The sequence below is a fragment of the Oryza sativa genome, chromosome 8, assembly GCF_034140825.1.
Source record: "Oryza sativa Japonica Group chromosome 8, ASM3414082v1".
NCBI lineage: Eukaryota > Viridiplantae > Streptophyta > Magnoliopsida > Poales > Poaceae > Oryza > Oryza sativa.
This window is the reverse complement of record NC_089042.1, coordinates 21,631,712-21,654,075: the sequence shown is the minus strand read 5'-3', so window position 1 is coordinate 21,654,075 and position 22,364 is coordinate 21,631,712. Positions and strand designations below refer to the sequence as shown.

Here is a 22,364-nt window from a genome sequence, read left to right as displayed (position 1 = left end):
AAGAAATCAAATGAAGAATCTTCAGCAATAGAACCAGCAACAACTCTTATTACGTGGAGATTGAGTAGATGATCTGTGTAGAAGAAAACTATAGTTTTTTAGGAAGCTTAAGAAAACTGTGTTTTTTTTTTAAAAAAAAGTCATGCATACTTGACTAGAAGTTTTAACCGATGCACGATTAAACTATGCGACTGAAATATTTGGCCACCCATACACACGCTCACATTCTTTTGTTTATCTCTAATTAATTAACATGCGATTCTCTATTCTTGCTCTAGCTCTCTGCATCGAGTCAGAAGACAATGCCTTTTTAATTAGCATGGGCAGTTGAGATAAGTACATGGTGTTAACAATATGGGCTTTTCAGGATTTGTCCAAATAAAAAAAGGGCTTCCGGTGACGTCATGCTGATGTAGTAATCGAGCTACCAATTGTTCACGTGGAGTTTGTCGTCATATCTTTGATCTAGCTAGCACAACTACCAGCTTCTGACGAGCAAACTGAGCATCTCTATCGATTGATCGTGTACGTCCTTCTCTGGATCGATCGGCTAGCTGGTCCCGATTGAATCCCGATCAATCATCAATCCCAAATACTAAATACATATATATGAACATTGTTTTCACTAAACTAAATATTGATAGACAAAACATTGGCACCATAATTGCTTTGAACCCGACCTGTCACTTGTCCATCGTCGTCGAAAACTATTTAATTACCTTACTTAATTTTACCTCTATTTTGATCTTCCAAGGAATAATCTCTAATTGACTTTAATTCCACTAATTAGTATTCTCCGGCCTTAGCTAGCTAGCTGACCGGCAGGTTTAGCATTTTAGCTATCTTAAGCTGCAGCAGGTAGTAGCATATATATGCCATCCGTCACACGTAAATGGGTGCGTAGGCTAACGGCTCAGCTCAGCCGTGATCCCGCGGACGTTTCCGGCGTTTCGGCGCGGCGCGTGAGGGCGAGCCCGAGACGTACGACGTTGAGACGGCCCGGCGTGTCGCGAGCGTTTACAAGTAAAACCCGTAGTAAATACTCCATCCGTTTTTTTAGTGGATAACATTATTAACGTTTTAATACTATTTTCATCTAAAATAAGTGCTGTCATGAGAATCCGTGTTCAATGTTTAACCGTCCATCTTATTTTAAAAAAATTACTCTCTCCATCTATTTTTGATAGTCATATTTTTAAATCTGAAAATTTTATTTTTGATAGGCATATTTCAATCCAACAACCTATCATCTTAATGATTTTCTCGAATTTAATGCATGACTCTTCATTCTTCCACACATGATTGGCTACATGGGCTTTGAGAAATGTAAATATTAATGAATCGCTTGTTTACGAGGAATGACTAGTAGCATGCTTAAATGAATGATAAGTAGAACTACTTATCCTTGGTCTGTGTATCAAGATGAAATATAACTATCAAAAGTAGATGGAGGGAGTATAAAAAAATAAAAAAAAGTCACACATAAAGAACTATTCATATTTTATCATCTGCTAACAATAAAAATACAAATCATAAAAAAAATTAATAAGACGAACGGTCAAACGTTGGATATAAATAGTGTAAAACTGCACTTATTTTGGGAAGGAGGGAGTACATGTTTAACTATTCGTCTTATTTAAAATATTTATATAAATTTATAAAATATACATCATGGTTAAAATATTTTGTATGATAAAACAACTCACAATAAAATAAATTATAATTACGTAAATTTTTTAAATAAAAAAGTAATTAGATGTGTGAAAAAAAACGGAGGTAGTAATAGGCGTTCGATCGAGTCGTCGTTACGGCGTGCGTGACGGCGCGCGCCTCAGCTCACCTAACCCCGGGTCGCCGTCGCGGGCCACCCGGCCACACGCGGTGCGCGCGTCCGATCCATCTCCTCTCCGTTTCTCTCAGCTACTCTCGCCTGTACACACACTCGCGGGTAGGGAGCCGGAGCGAGTTGGCTTTGTTGTGTTGAGCCCTTTCCTGGGCCTATAAATTCGGCATCACGCCCAACGCATCCCCTCCCCAGAAGAATCCCAGCTACCAAATCGAACCTACCAACTCATTCCCGATCGATCGATCTTAAAAAAAAACTAATCGTAACTTTTCTCTCTCTCTCCTATCTTTAGAACTAGCAGGTAGCAACTGCTTCGAGTGTAGTCTGGTGAACGTACGATCTTTCGTTCGTTCATCAAGATGACCGTGATCGACGGCGCCGTCGCTGCCGACGCCGGCGGCGCAGCCGCGGCGGTGGTGCAGCCGGGGAACGGGCAGACCGTGTGCGTGACCGGCGCGGCCGGGTACATCGCGTCGTGGCTCGTGAAGCTGCTGCTTGAGAAGGGCTACACTGTCAAGGGCACCGTCAGGAACCCAGGCATGCACACACACGGACGCCATAAGCTACTACAGCTCGTTCGTTTTAGCTAGAGGCTTATAGTTATATGGTGTGTGTTGCGTTGCGTGTGCAGATGACCCGAAGAACGCGCACCTGAAGGCGCTCGACGGCGCCGGCGAGCGGCTGGTGCTCTGCAAGGCCGACCTCCTCGACTACGACGCCATCTGCCGCGCCGTCGCCGGCTGCCACGGCGTCTTCCACACCGCCTCCCCCGTCACCGACGACCCCGTACGTCCAACCACACAACCTCACCTCACCTCGCCTCGCCGCCGGCCGACACGGCGGCGACACCACCATTATTTTCTCGGTTTCTCACGCTGTTCATCATGGGCGCCCATGGCGTACGTTAATTAGTTGCGACTGACACGAGTAGCGCATTGCATGTGTCTTTTTGCAGGAGCAGATGGTGGAGCCGGCGGTGAGGGGGACGGAGTACGTGATAAACGCGGCGGCGGAGGCCGGCACGGTGCGGCGGGTGGTGTTCACGTCGTCGATCGGGGCGGTGACCATGGACCCCAACCGCGGGCCCGACGTCGTCGTCGACGAGTCCTGCTGGAGCGACCTTGACTACTGCAAGGAAACCAGGGTAGGTGCATCTGCAAAATCTAATCTAATTTCTTGATGATCTCTCTCTGCCCTTAATTGCACGTACTAATTAACCTTGGATACCTTTTGCTTCATCATGTTATTGTTACCTTTTTTGCTTTGGTTCTTTTCACTGAGAAAATGGAAAAAGAAAAAAAAAACTTTGTATGGATATGAATTATTACATGCCACTACCTAGCTAGCTAGTACTACCAACCATGACTCAAAAGAATTATTATGTCTGGCTTTTGAGCCAACCAAGACAGGTGCTCATCGATCGATTGCCTGTGTCGACGTGAGCACTAAGGTTAAAAGCTGCTTCTTTTTTTTCTTTTTAACTAGCGACGTTCACCGGCAAAAGGACATGGTGAGATTAAGTTTGGGTGTTACTCACGTAAAGCATGTGACCAATCCGGATCGATATGATAGGAACACACGTAATAACACGCCATGTAGCTTAGCGTGACACCTCGGAGTTTTCTCTGCCTTACAGTGAAGGACTAGGAAGTAGTAACATGATTAGCTTGGACGTACGACTTATTTTATCCATTACAATATATCCACACTATTTTTTTATGGAAACGGCAATTTTAATATATTTAATTATATTTTATTTAGTTTATATATATTAGTATAACATAAGAATCTATTTTGGAAATTTTGGGAATTTAAGATAGTTTGTAGCTCACGATTGTTGTGGTTAATTAGTAGGTAAATTACTATTAATTAGTGGTTAATTATATGGAATTTTCGAACATGCATTCAGCATCGAAGCGTACAGTTGATCCAACAGACACACATGTGCGCCGTAGAGGTTACAATAACTAGAAGTCCAACGCACCCAGCCACTGGAATTGAACGCCGGCACGTCATTTATTACCGATGAGTCAACGGTCAACCGTTAATTAATCAGTTGTAGTAGTAGCTGAACGCATGCATGCATGGTCACGATTTTCAAGAACCCAGTAATTGGCCTCTAATTTGTTAGTTTCTGGAAGGAAAAAAGGTTTACCTTGTGGACAGTTTTTGGCTTTTTGCATCGCAATCCGTCGGGAAAAATTCAAGTAGTATTTTTTTTTATCTATAAGAAAAACTATTTTTAAGAGCTACTGTACTTTTTTCTTAGAAAGCAGATCACAGCTGAGTGATCCGGCAATATATACTCCCTCCATTCCAAAATGTTTGACGCTGTTGACTTTTTTAAACATGTTTGACCGTTCGTCTTATTCAAAAAATTTAAGTAATTATTAATTCTTTTTCTATCATTTAATTTATTGTTAAATATATTTTTATGTATACATATAGTTTTACACATTTCATAAAAGTTTTTGAATAAGACGATCAAACATGTTTAAAAAAATCAACGGCGTCAAACACCTTTGAGAAGGAGGGAGTATCTTTCAAAGCAATATATGTTAGGCGTGAAGAAATTAATATTGTACGACGCCGAAGGTAACACATCTTTCATGTTTTAATTTAGCATACAAATATTAAAAACATTGGCATGTTTCGGCAGGCAAAAGAATAACATATGTATATACTGGCCTCGATCTTCGCAATTATGGAAATAAATCAAACACACGTGCATACGAAAGCGAAACCCAATTTAATTTCTTGTGATTTTGTAATATGAAACCGAAACTTGACTCCCAAACCTAAAACTGTACCGCGTCCCGCATAATTTTCTCGTGGATCCCCACAGAGTAATTAATTCTTCTCTGAAAGAAAAAAAACCTAGTACCGATTTTTCACGTCGTATTCCATCAGCATGTCCTAATTAATTCACCTAATATTTGTAATAGCTTTGCAATAACCTTCGTCAAAGTCAAGATACAACAACCAGAATCTTTCGGAAATGTTCCTAAGGATAGAGCGACCGTACATTTGTAGGGGTAGGTGTGCTTCCATTGTGGATATACTGATCCAATTTTTTTAGAGACACTCAGAGGTAGAGTTTACGTGTATTCATTTGTAGGGATGAGTACGGACTCGTTGTGAACGCGTTTGTATTATGTTTCTTTCTTCTTAAGGGTAGCTTAGGTTTCAGGACTTTGCGCTTCAACATAAGCTACGAACAATTATTTGCAATACTTAATCCTGTAAAGTAAAAGAAAATGAAAAAAATATATGAAATGATGGTGCAGAACTGGTACTGCTACGGGAAGGCGGTGGCGGAGCAGGCGGCGTGGGAGGCGGCGCGGCGGCGAGGGGTGGAGCTGGTGGTGGTGAACCCGGTGCTGGTGATCGGGCCGCTGCTGCAGCCGACGGTGAACGCCAGCGTCGCCCACATCCTCAAGTACCTGGACGGCTCGGCCAGCAAGTTCGCCAACGCCGTCCAGGCCTACGTCGACGTCCGCGACGTCGCCGCCGCCCACCTCCTCGTCTTCGAGTCCCCTTCCGCCGCCGGCCGCTTCCTCTGCGCCGAGTCTGTCCTCCACCGCGAGGGTGTCGTCCGCATCCTCGCCAAGCTCTTCCCCGAGTACCCTGTCCCCACCAGGTAAAATTAATTTCATCTTTATTACTACATTCGTTTCAGGTTATAATATTTTCTAACATTGCCCACATTCATATAGATGCTAATGAATCTAGTCACACATATATATCTAGATTCATTAACATATACTCCCTCCGTACTTATAAAGGAACTCGTTTAGGACAATGTTTAAGTCAAACTTTCGGAATATAAATCATAAATAACTCTTAAGTTGTTGGGTTTAAAAATATAAAAATTATATAAATAGATTTTTCTTGAAAAATACTTTCATAAAAGTATACATATATCACCTTTTAATAAATATTTTTATAGAAACAAGAAGTCAAAGTTGTGTTTTGGAGACCGTGTCGCTGTTCTAAACGACTTCCTTTACAAGTATGGAGGGAGTATATGAATGTAGGCAATACTAGAAAATCTTATAATATAAAACAGAGGAAGTACTTCTTAATTAATTACTTCTCCTAATCACGTCATCACTACATTACCACCATCATGCTAACTACTCTCTTCAGTATCAGCATTTACTATGTGCTGTTAACTATAGTTGATCACTCGTTAATTTAACCCCGTATTAGGGTATGTTTGAGGGAGCTTCTAGCTGCTGCTGTTTCTCTTAGAATTAGAAACTTCTTCAAACAGTCTAGTTTTTTGTCTAGATTTTGAGAAGCTATAGTTTAAGAATCCAGAAAATGAACTAGAAGTTAGAAGCTAGCTACTAACCAGCTGTTTCTCAGAATCTTAAGCTTTCCGAACATGCCCTTACTCCCTTAGTAGAGTTGCGACTTCTCCTAATTAAACACGTCATTAGTACTACACCCCCACCACATCATGCAAACTACGTACTGGTATTGTCTTAATTGTCGGCATTAACGTACGCTGTGTTGTTAACTATAGTTATAGAAGTAGTTGGTGCGTCTGTGGTCACGAGAAACAGAGTCTAAATTGATTATGAGTTTCATGTTTGCTTAATTAGTTCATTATTTGTTCTCTAATCTCCAGTGAAAGGGGTGTTTAGCCATTAACTAATGACTAATTAGATAGCAGCTGCTAGTAATTAATTTGGTGGGATTGGTAGGTAAGGATGGATAAGACTTGCCTACCAATTGCAGCATCAGCTCAGGTTCAGGTGAACCAACTCCGTTTCAGTCCGGTCTGACGCTAGCTAGCTTGAGTTTTTACTCAAAGTAAAACACCACACTCAAATTAAGGCCTCAAAGTAATTCTAAGCAAGTTCATCGCACTAGGTTACATACACATATGAACAAACAACATCGTGATCATCTACATGAGATCCAGAGATCGAGAGATTTGTGTTGGTGGCAAAAGTTGATCGATTTTCCATGCAACTTGTGCCACACAAATACAACCAAAATCTGCACACGTCCATGTCGACCAAAGTTGGTGTGAGACTGAGAGGGTTGAGATATATTCCCCTGTAAGCCACAACCAAACCCTCTGCTAATCTTCTACTCTGTCTCTGTCTCCTTCCTCTCGATCGCATCAGCGATGATCGATGGAGATCAGCATCATCGAGATCACCATCACGATCGATCGGGTAGAAATGCGTAGCATCAAGAGAGCGTTTGTTTTCTGAAAATTGAGTGTGGCGGTGTCGCGTTGCGATCCAAGTTGGTCCGCATCGTACGTGTCAGATTGTTCGTTTGTTTCTGTGGCTCTGCATTTTGTCGTCGCTGGCAAATCACACGTACGGCTGGGTACTACTAATAACCTTTTGAGAGTGTCATGTCATCGCCTATGCACGCATGACTTCAGAGTCCTGAAGTGTTAGTTTTTAGTTTGCATGTTGCGATCGTACATCATTTTGGAAATGGTTTTAGTGTCCGCCAACTGCTACAAGGATTAGTTGTCTAATGAACGTCATAAGATGGAAATGCTGATAATTGTTAGTATTTAAGGCGTTATAACTAAAGAGTACGTAGATGATGCAAATGCTAAGTCCTCATACAAAAATGCAAACCTTTCTTGACTTTGGGAATTAGCTGCTTGTGGGAAGAAGTCCTACCAATCCTGGACATTTAGGAAGGGGTAGGTCGGAATAGTGGAATTTTCTAGGAATTTTTCTTGGTTCTTTTCTCAGAGAATTTTTTTTCCTTAAAATGTTTGTTTATGAACAGAAAAAAAATTATTGCTTTAGTTAAGCCCTGCCTTAGACGTCTGGTGAGCAGTGTCTATGCAGCTCTTGAGTCCTAATGGGTCTCACCTAATCATATATTGTTTGTTAGCCACACACAAAGGGTTACTTGGGAGAAAGCATGACAATCCCTCTTGCAATCATTTGCTCTGACTTCTTTCTAGTATCTCGACTCAGCTAGTGATATAATAGTATTAATCAAGGAGAAATTACGTCATGCTTGAGTATGTTAACTCCTTTTTTCTAAAACAAGAGGAAGCTTCACTCAGAAATACGCAAACAAGAAATAAATATTGACATCTAGGAGTACAAAATCAATCGGAATAGCCTGATTTCAATGCACAACCTGACAAGCAACCAAAACGCAGGAATATTCAGCTTTGCTTTTGTCAAAACGTCGTTACAGCGGGGTTGGACTAAGAGCACCCACCCCACTTGCTAATATTACTTTTCAACCGGTATATCCCGTAAAAACCTTGCTGAATTTGGCTCATATTTATTCAAGATCCTGAATTGTCCACATGATTGTTTCAAAGATACCATGCCTGACTACATGTACGTGAATAAACAGTCTAACTCGATGTCGTAATCTTACCAAACCTCTTGTACTACCTTCAAGGGTCACCAATACGTAGCATGATGTCAGGTCAGGAACTCGGGATGCTTTAATTGGGTCCAAGGAGACCAAGGAATCTCAAGCTCTTCACAAGTCAAGCCAATCGTGTTTACACCTGAATTAAATCCCATATACTCCCTTCATTTTTTAATAAATGACGCCGTTGACTTTTTCTCACATGTTTGACCATTGTCTTATTCAAAAAATTTATGTAATTATAATTTATTTTGTTATGGGTTGTTTTATCACTCATAGTACTTTAAGTGTGATTTATATCTTATACATTTGCATAAAATTTTTGAATAAGACGAATGATCAAACATGTGAGAAAAAGTCAACGGCGTCATCTATTAAAAAACGGAGGTAGTATAATTTTTCTAGTTAATCGAATTCCCCCAATTTGCGACCTGCCATAGGATTTGTTATGTAAATAGGTATACGTTAATGTTCCTTTTCATTATGAATCGTAATTGTATGGCCAACCATTACGGATCACAAGATAATGTGAGAAAAAAGAAACAAAATTTTCGTGCATTACCTCTGAACTGTTACTGATCCTGTGTTGCCATCAGGTGCTCCGACGAGAAGAACCCCAGGAAGCAGCCGTACAAGATGTCGAACCAGAAGCTCCGGGACCTGGGGCTGGAGTTCCGGCCGGCGAGCCAGTCGCTGTACGAGACGGTGAAGTGCCTCCAGGAGAAGGGCCACCTGCCGGTGCTCGCCGCCGAGAAGACGGAGGAGGAGGCCGGCGAGGTCCAGGGCGGGATTGCCATCCGAGCATGAGGAAAACAGCAGAGCAAAAGAGCAGGAAAAATGTCCATATCGTGTTAGTGTTTACCGTGCTGTAAAACCAAAGTAGTAGTGTTCGCTGGTTTGTCTGGTCTGAAGCCCTGTAATACACCCCTGTTGTTGTTACATGTGCACCAGAGTGACCGAATAAGTATTTCTATGAAGTTCTCTATGTTCACAACTGATTTGTGCAGAATTTGCTACCAAGACAGCAGGTTGTGAAAACCCACACACCGATATAATCGTGCAGCACCGTTTGCTTAACAATAGTAGGGTGCAAAGCAAAACTGGAAATGAACGTACGAATCTACGAACAAAATTTGGCGAGAGAAAGCTCTAGATTACACAGAATATACAGCATATCGAATAAACTTAAGAAATTAAACCGTGTTTGTTAGCACTGACGTGCAGAATATTGAGCAATATTATTTGCCGGTGCAAGAGCAACTTCATAAAAATCTAGACTACAGAATATACAGCATATCGAATAAACTTACAAATTAAACAGTGTTTGTTAGCACTGACGTGCAGAATATTGAGCAATATTATTTGCCGGTGCGACAGCAACTTCATAAAAAGACAGTCTGATGTCCTTATTTGCCCGTACCATTAAAATCACAATACTTACATGATCACCACAACTTATATAAAACACTAAAGCAGTCATTGACTGTCACAAGGTTTCATAACTTTCAAAATAGTTGTAGAAAAGAACAAAGAATGCAACAAAGAGAATTTAACAAAGAGGCTGGAACTGTTAAACTAATGAGTTGGTGGGGGCAAAAGTTAGAAGTAGAAAGCAAGGAACACGTAGTACAAAAATGCCCCTACTAACTCCATGGAATTAGAATCTGCATCTTGAATGGATAGAAGCAATTCAACTCTGATTCTAAATGGAGTGGTGTTCCATCATTATCAATAGAGATAGCAACAAACCTTACCAACCAAAACCAACACAAAACATGAAAACAACATAGAGTCCTATCCAGATAAGACATCCCAGAATTCACTCACAATATATCAGTATAGGGGATATAATAAAATACTCTTGGGGGCGGGTGGGGATGGAAGATAAGATTTCTCATCCTTTTAATCATATACAGTTATTCTGGCCTTATATTAATCATGTACAATTAATTCTGGCCTTATATTTGGTGTAGAAGGGCATAAGGAATGCAAGACCCAAAGACATTGTAGTCCCAAAAACTAGGCAAAGAATCTTATTGCTACAAGCTTGGAATTTGAAAACCAGTGGGTAGTGGCGATTACCACATCAAACACAGATTCTCAAATCAAATTGTTCCCCAAAACTAGGCAAATAATATTATTGCTACAAGCTTGGAATTTGAAAACCTGTGGGTAGTGGCGATTACCACATCAAACACAGATTCTCAAATCAAATTGTTCCCCAAAACTAGGCAAATAATATTATTGCTACAAGCTTGGAATCTGAAAACCTGTGGGTAGTGGCGATTCCCACATCAAACACAGTTTCTCAAATCAAATTGTTCCTATGTGTGTGAATTTCACATAAATACAAATACATGATTACAACTATCAAGTGATATACTTTCAAGAACCCAATTTACAGAACTATAAACACTATTATTATATTCTTATATACACATAAACAAACTACCAGCCCAGTCATAACCAACATCTCCATTTCCATTGATTATGAAAGCATTTCGAGTCTTTGACAAGCTTCTCCCTGAAAAGGACATATAAACCAAAAGCATAGCAATAGGTAGGAAGTCCAGCAAGTTGGAACAAAAAAAAAGTTTTGCACCAAAACTGGAACTAATATCCAATTCCAAACATGCAAGTAATGACAAAACTTGTGTGATAAACAATCTAAAATAGCCTTCAACATGATAAAAGATAAATCTGAAATAGTCTTCATCATGACACCAGAAATAAAATAGGCTTCCCAATAATTAAGAACCGAGATTCCTACTGTACTAATTAGTAAAGATATTTGACCACTCAGCTTAAATCAGTAGCTTAGCGATACAAAAATGTCTTAAATATGTAGTTCTATGAAATAGGTTCGTAAATCTGTAGTTCATTGGAAGCTATACGCTTTATGTGCAGCTTAACGCAATTTACAATTCATATACCATATATACGTTCATGTAAAACTTGTCCTTCATATGAGTAAAAACAAGTTCATCATTTGAATGTAACATTAAATTTTCTGTTTCACTGAACCCTCCTTTTTGGTTATTGCGTCTCCATATTATTACCTTTCACATCTATCAAGTATCAATACCCTTGACACTACCCTTGGCACTAAATATCCTAGATGTGTAAGGTGAATTTGGCATGGTAAATGACATATCATTTACATATCATTTACCAGAAAGTACAAAGGCACTATGAATCAATGTATAAACAAACACGTCATTACCAAAATAAGGCATAGCACTCAGGATCATAAACGCATTACCAGAATAAAGCCTAGCAATGCAGATCCAAGAATTATTAGAGAAACCCAAGCACATAACATAATTATTTTCTTTTCAGAACACCCTAAAGCAAAAGGTTAAATTTGTGCCCAGTATTGCCATAAATTTATAGTTTAGTATCAAGCATTAACTGTGTAGGGAGTAAGCCTGATATCACGAAACAGTGTAAATGCTTCATCCTGTCATACAACTCAACATGGGATCTTGCTTTCACTTTTCTAATATCTAAAAGTGGTTCTCTATGGATATGTCAAACTGAAATACGATATTCAATCATCTGAAATAACGATTCCCTGCACACAAAAAAAACTGAAATAACAATATTCAATCATATGTTTTTTGTCAACCCAATGAACTACCCCCCCCCCCCCAAGGTGCAAGATTCACAGATAACCCAAAAAAAAAAGCAAGCAGAATTCATATGTTTAGGACCGAATGGGATGTTGGACATGGACTACCAGATAGGACACAAGAATTTACAGGATAAGCTATAAGAGGTTGCACAGTCAAAGCATGCAAAATCAAAGTGGTCCATCCCTACTTAAAAAAATCTGCCCATAGGACCCAACAAAAATCACAGGAGCCACCTGATGTTTTGATGCATTGAACAGTTTACTAGGTATAGATAAAATCACATTGCATACTTTAGCATTTTTCATTTGTTACAAAAGCAATTTTGATTCTTTAACAAGCCTCTGCCACAACAGGACAATGAAACAAAAGCCTATAAATACATAGGAAGGAATTTCTAAAAACTGGATCTAATAACCAATTCCAAACATGCAAGCATGACAAGTCGTGTGAACAAATAATCTAAAATAGCCTTCTGCCAAGACAAAAGATAAATCTAAAACAGCCTTTACCATGACAGAAATAGATTTCCCAATAATTAAAACCCAGAAATTCCTACTATAGTAATTAGTAGAGGTAGTATTTGACTACTCAGTTTAAATGAGTAGCTTAGTGACACAATAATGTCTTAAATATGTAGTTCTATGAAATAGGTTCACAGATTTGTAGTCCAATGAAAGCTTTACAATTTACGTGCAATTTAAGCAATTCATATATACTTCTCTGTAAACTTATCGTTCATATGAATCATAAAGAGTTCACCATTTGTATGTAACATTACTTTTCTGTTTCACACTTTCACTTAACTAAGTAAACCCTCCTTTTTGTATTTGCATTTCCAATTTTATCCATCACATCTAGCAACACCTGGGACACTGGATATCCTAAATGTGTAAGCTGAATATTGCATAGAAAATGACATTGCATTTACTAGAAAGTATAAACTAGAAAGGCAGTACGAAAGTATGGATCTATGTATAAACAAACACATCATTACCAAAGTAAAGCATAGCACTGCAGGTCATGAACACATTTTACCAGAAAAAAGTGTAGCAATGCAGATGAACAAATCGAAGAATTATTGGAGAAACCCAAGCATATAACAGAATACAGAATCTTCAGATCACCCTAAAAGAAAAAAGGTTTAAATAGTTCCCAGTGTTACCATAAATTCATATTTTAGTATTTGCATTAAGCATTAACTGCATGTAGGGAGTAAGCCTGAAATGGCACTACATCCTGTCATCGTACAAATCAACATGGCATCTTGCTTTCAACTTATCTGTCGTCTGGTATTATGAATCACAGGCCGAACTACCCAAAGCAAGATTCACAGAAAGCCCAAACAAAATCCGAGCAAAACTCATATGCAAAGGACCAGCTGGTATGTTGGATGGACTACACATCCAAGGAATTTACAGCATAAAGCAATAAGAGGTTGCAAACAGTCAAATAATGCTCAAATCATCTCCTAATACGATCCAATGAAAGTCAGTGTAGAATTTTGATGGATGATCAAAGTGGTCTATTTCGACTTAACAAAATCTGTCCATAGGACCCAAGGAAAATCACAACAAGAGCTAACACTCGATGTTTTGATGCATTCAACAGTTTAGTAGGCATAGGTGAAATCCACATTGCATACTAAAGCATTTTTTCTCAAAATATGAACCAAAAAACACATGTGCGTTCAACAATAACTGTATCTTACAGTTTAACAAAATTATATGTGAATTACTTAATGAGATGTTGATTTGATAACACAAAACAGTGGCATATCATTGGTATCAATTCAGTATTTCAAATTTCGAATTATCACATACTAAGACAAGGTTACTAATTACATTTTATCATATAAGAGAAATATTACGAATGAGACTACTGAAGCCACACTTTGGAACTCACACAGCAAACATGAAACATTACGAGTATGTATTAACCATACTATTATCATTTATGTGGATGACAACAGCACCAAGATGATAATGAGAAAACGAGGCCAACATGCAGCTTGATCGAACCATTTATCTTTGCTTCTAAACTTTGTCCGTTGAAATAAAGCATCAAACAGCAGAAATTATAGTGAGGATTATGGACAGTACCAATGTATTGCAACAAAGATATAAACACTACCACAACAAGATCTTGATTGCGATAAAAGTCATAGGCAAGTTCTTTCTCATCCATTCACAATTCATACCAACGTACTAGAAAGCAGAGGCATATGCCTTCCATCTTAACACCACCAAATCTGAAACAAATACTGCCGCATCCAGTCTCCGACGCAAAGATGTAATTCAGCTCGGTACCGAGGGACGGAACCAGCAGCAGAGCTAGCTACCTATTGCTTGAACGTGTACGGCTGGGGGAGCGAGATGGGGCCCCGGCGGTCGTCGCCGCCGTCGAGCAGCCGCTGCACCCGCTTCTTGGCGGAGTACTGCCGGTCGAAGTGCTTCACCTGCCCAAGGAAACCAATGTCAGAAAAAAAAAATCAAGAGAACGACGCGAATCGTGAAAAGGGGTCGGATCGCCCGCGTCTGACCCAGGAGGGGCGGCAGCTGTTGACGAAGTTGGCGCGGGACTTCTTGCAGTCGGCGGGGTAGAGGAGCCCCATGGTGGCGATCTCGGTGGGCTTCTTGTCCGCGTGCTTCTCCACGCACGTGTAGAAGGCGTCCCGGGCCTAGGGTTTGGAGGGAGAAAGACAAGCGTCGCCTCCATCATCATCAGTAAACGAGCGCGGCGGTGGAGGTAGGGTTTTCTCAGGGGGTGGGTCGCTCACCTTGTAGCAGGCTTCCCGGCCCTTGGAGAGGACGTCGGCCATCACTGCTCCGGCTGCTTCGCCGCCGCCGCCGCCGCCGCCGTAGTCGGAGTCGCCGTCCGGGGAGAGGGTGGACATCGGCCGCGGTGGTGGGGGGTTGGATTTGTTTGCGGCTTTCGCTTGGGGGAGGGGAAAGGGAAGGAGCAGGTGGGTCGTATTGGGCTCGGGTCTGCCACGTCGATCGGCCTATAGAATGTACTGGGCCGAACTCTCCGTGGGCTCGTGCTCTCGGCCCGAGGCTGCGGCCCAAATCAGGTTTGCTACGAAATCAGAGGACACAAATTAGGCCGCATGGCTGCACCCGTATATCTTATCTTATCTTAACTACTTCAAAATTTTGTATCTTTCCTATTGTCACACGCAATTTTGGTTCGTCGTCCGAGTTAGGACGTGATCGGATGAAGCAGTGGCGACGTCCCCACACCTGGCTACGTACGTTCCTCTTCTTCTTCCTCGGTTCAGGTCGAGCAAGCAAAGGAAGAGCGGATGAATGGTGTCAGCATCCGGTGGTATAACAGCGACAACGGCGGCGCATTGACGTGATCCTGAACATGGCCCGATGGAGGAAGGAGGCAGCTAGCGTGGGGAGCGAGGAAAGAGTTGGGAGCACCGGCAGGAGAGAGAAAACTCCAGGGTGGCTTGATGTGAGGTGGGAGAGAAGGGAAAATGGGGAAAACAGACTCGCTCAAGTGTGAAGATGCTAGTGGCGAGATACGCTCTAGGGAAGGATATCACTCCGACGAGACGGTAGCTCGGTATGGCAGAGCTCAAGCTTGAAGCTTGGGTGCAGTGGAGGGAGATGGGAGCGTGGATGTTGATGAAGAAAGGCGACCGCAATGACTGGTTGGAGAAGGAGGCGCGGGGCATCGTCTTGAGATTGGCTGACCATGGTGGCTGGGCTTGATGGCGATGGCTTGCTGACGTCGGTGGGATGACGCAGCAGCTGAGGTCGGCGACGGAAATGATGGGCGATAGAGGAAGCACTAGGAGGCGGCGCTCCCATGGCGACACGTCTTGCCCACGGTTTGTAGCGGCAATAGGCATGGCAACGGGCTAGAGCAAGGGAGGCAGTAGAAGCAGTGGAGGAGGAGGAGCACGACACGGTGGTGGTTCCTCTTGACTCGGCAAAACGGTGGCAGTGCCCTTGCGGCAGGGGCGGCAACGACGTGCTAACACGTGCCACATGGGCCCTTTGGAAGGAAGGAGACGGTTGGATCAGCTGGGCCACATCCTGGCTAGGCCGTGTAAGGGAGAGAAGGCCTGAAGGGCCCAGAAATCAAGGGGATGGAATCAACCCAGGAGGGAGAAAACGTGGTAGAGAGAAAAAGAAGGATGACCGGTTGAAGGGATTTCGGCCCAAAAGAAATAGAATAGTTTTCTGAAATTTTGGAGGGGATGATTTTAATAGAATCTAAAAGGGATGCAATGCAAAAGAATTTGTTTGGAGGCTATTTAGGATTTGAAGATAAATTTTAACATGTAGTTCATGGACTCTATGAATATGTGGGTTTTTGCTTTATTTTCGGAAATGGAAGTTTAAAGGAACTTTTTTTTGACGGTATTGCTTTAAGGAAGGAGTATTTGAATAAAGGAATAGATACTTGAATTTGGAGGAGAGCCCTTCGGCAAGAAAACTTTAGAATATCAGTGAAGGCAAAAATCATGGAATTTAGATGAAATGAAAAAGGAAAATAACCCAAATACAACCTTTTAAGGACGCTGGTGCTTAGGAAGCAGAAAAAGACACATGAGTTTTGGCATTTTAAAAATAACCAAAACAACATTCTGCAATGTCTTCTCCTAATAAAAGGTGTGGAGGAATACACATGAAATGGTTGGGAGAGAGGAGGGATGACTGACCTATGATCCCACCTGTCTAGATTATAGTGATGGTAGATTCACCCTATACTACGCTGATAACAATATCATTCACGCATATACAAAATGTGTGCATGATTAAAATTTTATTTTATCCAAACAATTAAAATTTCCTTCGCCTGTTGTAACAGGCATTTTGCTAGTACATACAAAAATAGAGAAAATACATAATACAAATCACATGGAAAATATGTAAATTACCGTAGGATCTAAAAGTGGGTTTACTCAAGATGATGTGGATAAATCTCAGACGTCCACTTTTTAATCCTACAATAGTTTTTAGATTTTTCACTAAATATGTATCGATTCCATTTTATGGTCTTTTTGGACAAATCTCAATTGGCTAGTACTACCTTTTAGACTCCATTTTGTGGTCTTTTTTTTAAAGAAAAACTCAATATTCATAATAAAGATTAAAGACAAGGTTCAAGGGATACAAAATCCTTCATACATTGTCTGAAACAAAAGATCAAACTGTACAAAATCATATTCCTTCAAAAGGTAAGCAGAGCTGAACTAGGAAAAACAATTTTGCAAATGAAAATATACAACAGAATTAGATCATTTTGTGGCTGGTAGACACTAGAGTGACGGATTAGAAAGAAACATATATATTAAAGGGAAAGCTCTAAATATATATATACTATCTTAAAAGATGCTTGTGGTGGTGGTTGTTATGCCACCCCTATCTATCTGGCAAGTGAGGACCATCACCTATCTTATGGACCTATCATTCTTGATCAACATACTTAAAGTGAGAAGCTTTATTTGCTTTATGCATATGCACTATACAACATACTGTTTGTCCTATCATCAATATTCAGAACTTGAGATCAATGATTTAGTTTTAATCAACTTATCTAATACTATAATGAGTCTGGTGCAACACATGAGTATTTTGCTAGTATCTTTGAAGATCGTTGTATAATGAGGATATTACTAGCTCAGATATGACCATGCATACCTTATATTTATACACCAAATGTGTGCATGATCTATATGAGAGATTTATGTGCTATATATTTGAACAAACGTTATTGCACTATGAGTTTCATGTATTCTGGTTTGCAGAAATACTTGATTGATGAAGGAAAGGAGTGATGGATAACAAAGTGCTTGGATGATCAAAAAAAAGTTGACTGGGGAACAAACCAAGATCTTCCCCAAATTTACTCCTACCTCACCACATCACTTTTAGTCTACAAAAGGTAACAGATGAAGGTCTGCACGTTTTGGATTCGGATTCGGGTCTCCTAATAGTATCAACTTTAAACGGACCTAACCACCGATCTAGAATGAATCTTAGGGCTCACGAGTACTTGTTGAAAATTTTATGAAGTCTACTTTCAGATGGTTTTGGTCCCACATCAAAATTTCTTCTCAGCCATTGGGAATCTGCAAAACAAGCCATATACTTCATTCAGTCTGAGTCTGATTTGGCTTTGGGCCTTGTAATTGTATCATGGGCTAAGCCCAAGGGGGTGGTGCCCTAGGTAAACCCTAGGACATCCCTAATCATATTTATTCAGTAGCCATCATAGTTTCAGGTCGGGTTTTGCTTAGATTATTTCTGGCATTGCAGTTTTGTCGCTTGTTCGGTTTGTGGAACCCTAAATTCGAGTGCTTAATAATTCATATGCAATCGAGTTGCAATAATCTACCTTGTTCTTACTCGTGTTCTTCGATTCGCATGTAGGGATTAGTCTTCTCGATGAGGTCAACTGGGCAGGGCACGGTTGATAACCAAAGGAGATGTGGTGCTTTGATTGTAGGGTTCGAATTATATTGATCGGAAGCTGGATCATGTGTGTCAAGTTTCCGCCATTTAATTGAGAGTTATCAATATATATATCAGAAGATCGGGACCTAGTTCCTTATCATTGTCCTCCTGTAGAGAATCCCCATTTCGTTTAGAGAAATTTCCTTCTATACCCCTGAATGTTTAACCAATCCCTTCTATCCCTATGAGTTTTGTCCATTTTCTTGTATGCCCCTGAATTTTGGTTTTGATCCCTTTCATACCCATTCAATTAGTTGACCGTTATTTGAATGTTTAATTCCTATGAAAATGACCATTTTGCCCTTACACATGAAGGAAATCTGGATATTGTAGACTAGCTATATTGTTGGAAGTGTATAATTTTGTTATATAAGACTATTATATTCATGATTTTATTGTACAAGGTATTATTCATGACAAAGTTTATTTTTACATAATGACATAAAAACTAATATTTATTTACTTATTAAAAGATTATATGTAGCATTTTTTTATGGTAGTTCAATATTTTTTTCCTGTCCTATATATTATATAGGAATGCTTTTCAAAACTATGTTTATGATTTAAAGAAAATGCTACACATACTTTTTAATATTTATTAAAATTTCTATGTACAACAAGCTTATGAATATTATAATCACACAATAAATTTCTATGCTTCCAACAATATAGTTTACAAATTTCTACATATTCCTCACGTATTGAAGGGCAAAACTAACTTTTCTATACCTATTAAATGGTCAACTAGCGATCAATTGACGGCAAGGGTATGGAAGAGATCCAAATCAAAATTCAGAGGTATACAAGCGAGTGAAGAAAATTCAGAGACATAGAAGGGATCGGCTAAAATTTTAAGGGCATTAAAGAAATTTTCTCTTTCGTTTAGTACATGCTCTGAATGTATCTCTGAAGTCTGATAATTTTATGGGGTTCAGAAGACTTGCAAGCTTCATTACTTTGGTCGTATGTCTATCGGCGAGATCAAAGATGTAATTAAACCATTTAATTTCCGTTATATAAGAAAGATCGATCATAACAGTAATGCTACTGTGACATCTATATGATACGCTAATGCATGATGCAGAATCAGCACAAATAATCCTGCTACATTCATAGGATCGATCCAGGATGAATTAATACAGAGTTTCAGCGGCAGCTTCTTGTCACTACTCATGCCCGATCAAAAGGTCAATTGATTGCCAATATGAAATGGTACGGTACCCACTGCACAATAATTTGTAGGGTTAAGATCACAGCAATTATGGCATATAGATGATACATCGTCTATATGCGCCTGGAGTCTTGTGATGGGACGACTGATGCATGCGTTGATATAGACACGCGGATATTCACTGATAAGGGGAAACAAATTTTTTTGTATTAGTAACTTTGCTAGCTAGAACATGCTGCGAATTTATATTACACACTATTGCAACAAAAGAACAATGGTTTAGTAGTATATATTATTAGTCTACAAATTACTCATACTGTATATTATCTTCTGATTACAAAAGTCGGCATACAAATGGTGGAAATCAGTCAATCATTCAATCATTCATTCACATTACATACTCCTAGGGACCAAAAAATTAAAGGTGATCCTGACTCATGTTTCATGCATTCAGAGTTTTCAGTTGTCTCCACATGTCCATCTCCAGACTTAATTTCCAACACGTGCCAGATTGTCTGTTGTTGGGGCATATGGATAGCTGAGATCGAGCGAGACACATCGATCCACACATGGCGATCGATATCTGTACTGCTGCAAAGTGTTATTAGCATGCTGACCACATCCACATGGCGATCGGTATCTGTACTGCGGCAAAGTGTTAGCAGGTTAACGTAGCAGCAAAAACCAGTTTATTGACCGATACTTTCTTTGATTTTAATCGTTTTGATTTAAATCAATTCTTTTAAAGTTTGATCTTGTTTATCGATAAATATAGCAGTGTGTGTGTCTGTGTATATATGTATATAAATTAGTTTTATTATGTTTATTTTATGTTAGAAATATTATTATAGTTTAATATAAATTTGGTTAAAATTAAAATATATATTTTGACTAGAAAAAAGTTAAAGCGTCTTATAATACGAAACGGAGAAAGAACAATTAATAAAGCTTATACAGATGCATACATAGAGATCATCGTGCATATATACTTCTCAATTTGTTAAGAACGTTTTATACGCTGAGAGTAATAACAAGAAAATACAGATTTGCCAAACACAGCAGAGAGATCGGTCTCAGGTGTAAGAGCATTCAGCACCAACATTTCAACTTCGATCGTAAGACAATTTTACTGCTGTATACGTACGAATCACTAGCTACATGCTACGATATCGGAACCCTTTGAAATTGGTATGTTTCAAGGCATTTAATAAGTATATATTTCAAATAATGGAAATGATGGTTTATATGATCCCCGATCTATGTCATAGAGCACACAGCCAAGAAATTTGGCTAAATAAGAGGCATTTAGCTAGCTACATTTAGAAATATATTATATATAGTGTTGCTGTTGGTTCCTGTATGTATATTATTTATGAATAAAATCAAATTAACCAAAACTACATTATTTCTGTAAATGGTGTATGCGCATATACAAACTACAGGCGCAGCTGATAAACGCCATAGTATCAAAGAATTATACACATTAAGTGCTAGTTTTATCAGAACAATATATAGATATCAGGACAATAGTGCCAGGGATCTAACCTCCAAAATATGCAGTTTTGCTACAAAATCTGATGCTAAAAGATATAGTTTTACGGTACCGTGTGGCTGAAAAAATAGTCATAATATATTCAGGGTTTAATCTATAGTTTAATTTATGGTACTGTGGCTTTAATACGATGTAGTTATGTCATAGTTTCTGTCAAGATTTTTGTTGTTTTGCAAAATTTGCTCTTTAATATTTGTACAAATATTGTACTCATCATCCAATCATGTGAATTTGATTTGTATGGAGCAATCACTACTGCAGAAAGACTAGGTACAAAAGGAACACTGCTAGTGTACTTCTAAATCAAGGTTCACACAGGGGCACATACACGCGATTACATACAGCGGGACGACAGGTACAATGCCACAGAACATTTAGCACATACTTCTGTCTAAAAAAAAATAAACTTTAGCTACAAATCTGGACACGCATGTGTCCAGATTCGTAGTTAGGATTGGATCTTTTTGGGACGGAGGGGTAGGCCACAAAAGTGGCTCATATATAATGACTAGTCAGCATCCCGTGGCATTGCATGAGCTATTATTTTTTTTATATTATAATTATTTAAATTCTAATTATATATATAATAAATTAGTTAGATTAGAATTAGAAGAGACTAGCTACGTCAATTACAACACTCTGATTATTGAATTTAAATTTCGAAACTAAATTAACAAATTAAGGTCCAAGATAGGTAACTCTATATTCAATATATTGATTCTAAAGAATTACTAATCCTAAAGCATTCATGGTAGTAGAAACTAAAGAGAATCTATGATGTTTTCAATAGACCGCTTTATTCTTAATATTATCAACGTTCACAATATATGATAAATCCAACTATTAAAGGGCCACATCTATTTTTTATTAATGCATGTGAGAGCTCTTTCGAAGTACTCAATTAGCCCAATTAATTAGACTCAATATGTTGCTTAAGTAGTATTTTACAGCACTACCGCACATACTAAAAAAATCTTACAAACTTTTCATTCATTGTTTTTAATTTGTTAGAAGTTATAGATAATTAAACACTCAATTGATTTATGTAAAAGTCTATTCAGCAACTAACATTAATGAGAAACTGAGTTAAATAGAAAATTACTTATTGCGCTGGTAGATGCAAACCTTCACATTAATAGCTATGCTATATTTAATGACTTCAAACTATTTGGTCAAATTCGAGCAAAGAAGTTATAGCACTGAAAAAATACATATGTATAGATGGAAATAAGAAAATATGTGTAGACGATCAACGACCAGATTTCCTGGTTAACATGGGAGCTCGTATAAAGTGTCCAATTTGAGT

General features: G+C 39.2%; 2 protein-coding genes across 2 annotated transcripts; one reads left to right on the top strand and one right to left on the bottom strand.

Annotated features, from left to right (window-relative positions):
* The first annotated feature begins 2,036 nt into the window (after window positions 1–2,036).
* On the top strand, window positions 2,037–9,221 carry LOC4345689 (cinnamoyl-CoA reductase 1). Its single transcript, XM_015794623.3, has 5 exons — window positions 2,037–2,383; window positions 2,478–2,632; window positions 2,802–2,990; window positions 5,134–5,486; window positions 8,824–9,221. The coding sequence occupies exons 1-5, from the start codon at window positions 2,206–2,208 to the stop codon at window positions 9,032–9,034; spliced, it is 1,086 nt and encodes a 361-aa protein (XP_015650109.1). The 5' UTR covers window positions 2,037–2,205; the 3' UTR covers window positions 9,035–9,221.
* Window positions 9,222–10,327: 1,106 nt separating this feature from the next.
* On the bottom strand, window positions 10,328–14,799 carry LOC4345688 (uncharacterized). Its single transcript, XM_015794624.3, has 4 exons — window positions 14,639–14,799; window positions 14,402–14,539; window positions 14,201–14,317; window positions 10,328–10,751 (listed from the first exon to the last, which is right to left on the bottom strand). The coding sequence occupies exons 1-3, from the start codon at window positions 14,753–14,755 to the stop codon at window positions 14,201–14,203; spliced, it is 372 nt and encodes a 123-aa protein (XP_015650110.1). The 5' UTR covers window positions 14,756–14,799; the 3' UTR covers window positions 10,328–10,751.
* Window positions 14,800–22,364: the final 7,565 nt, after the last annotated feature.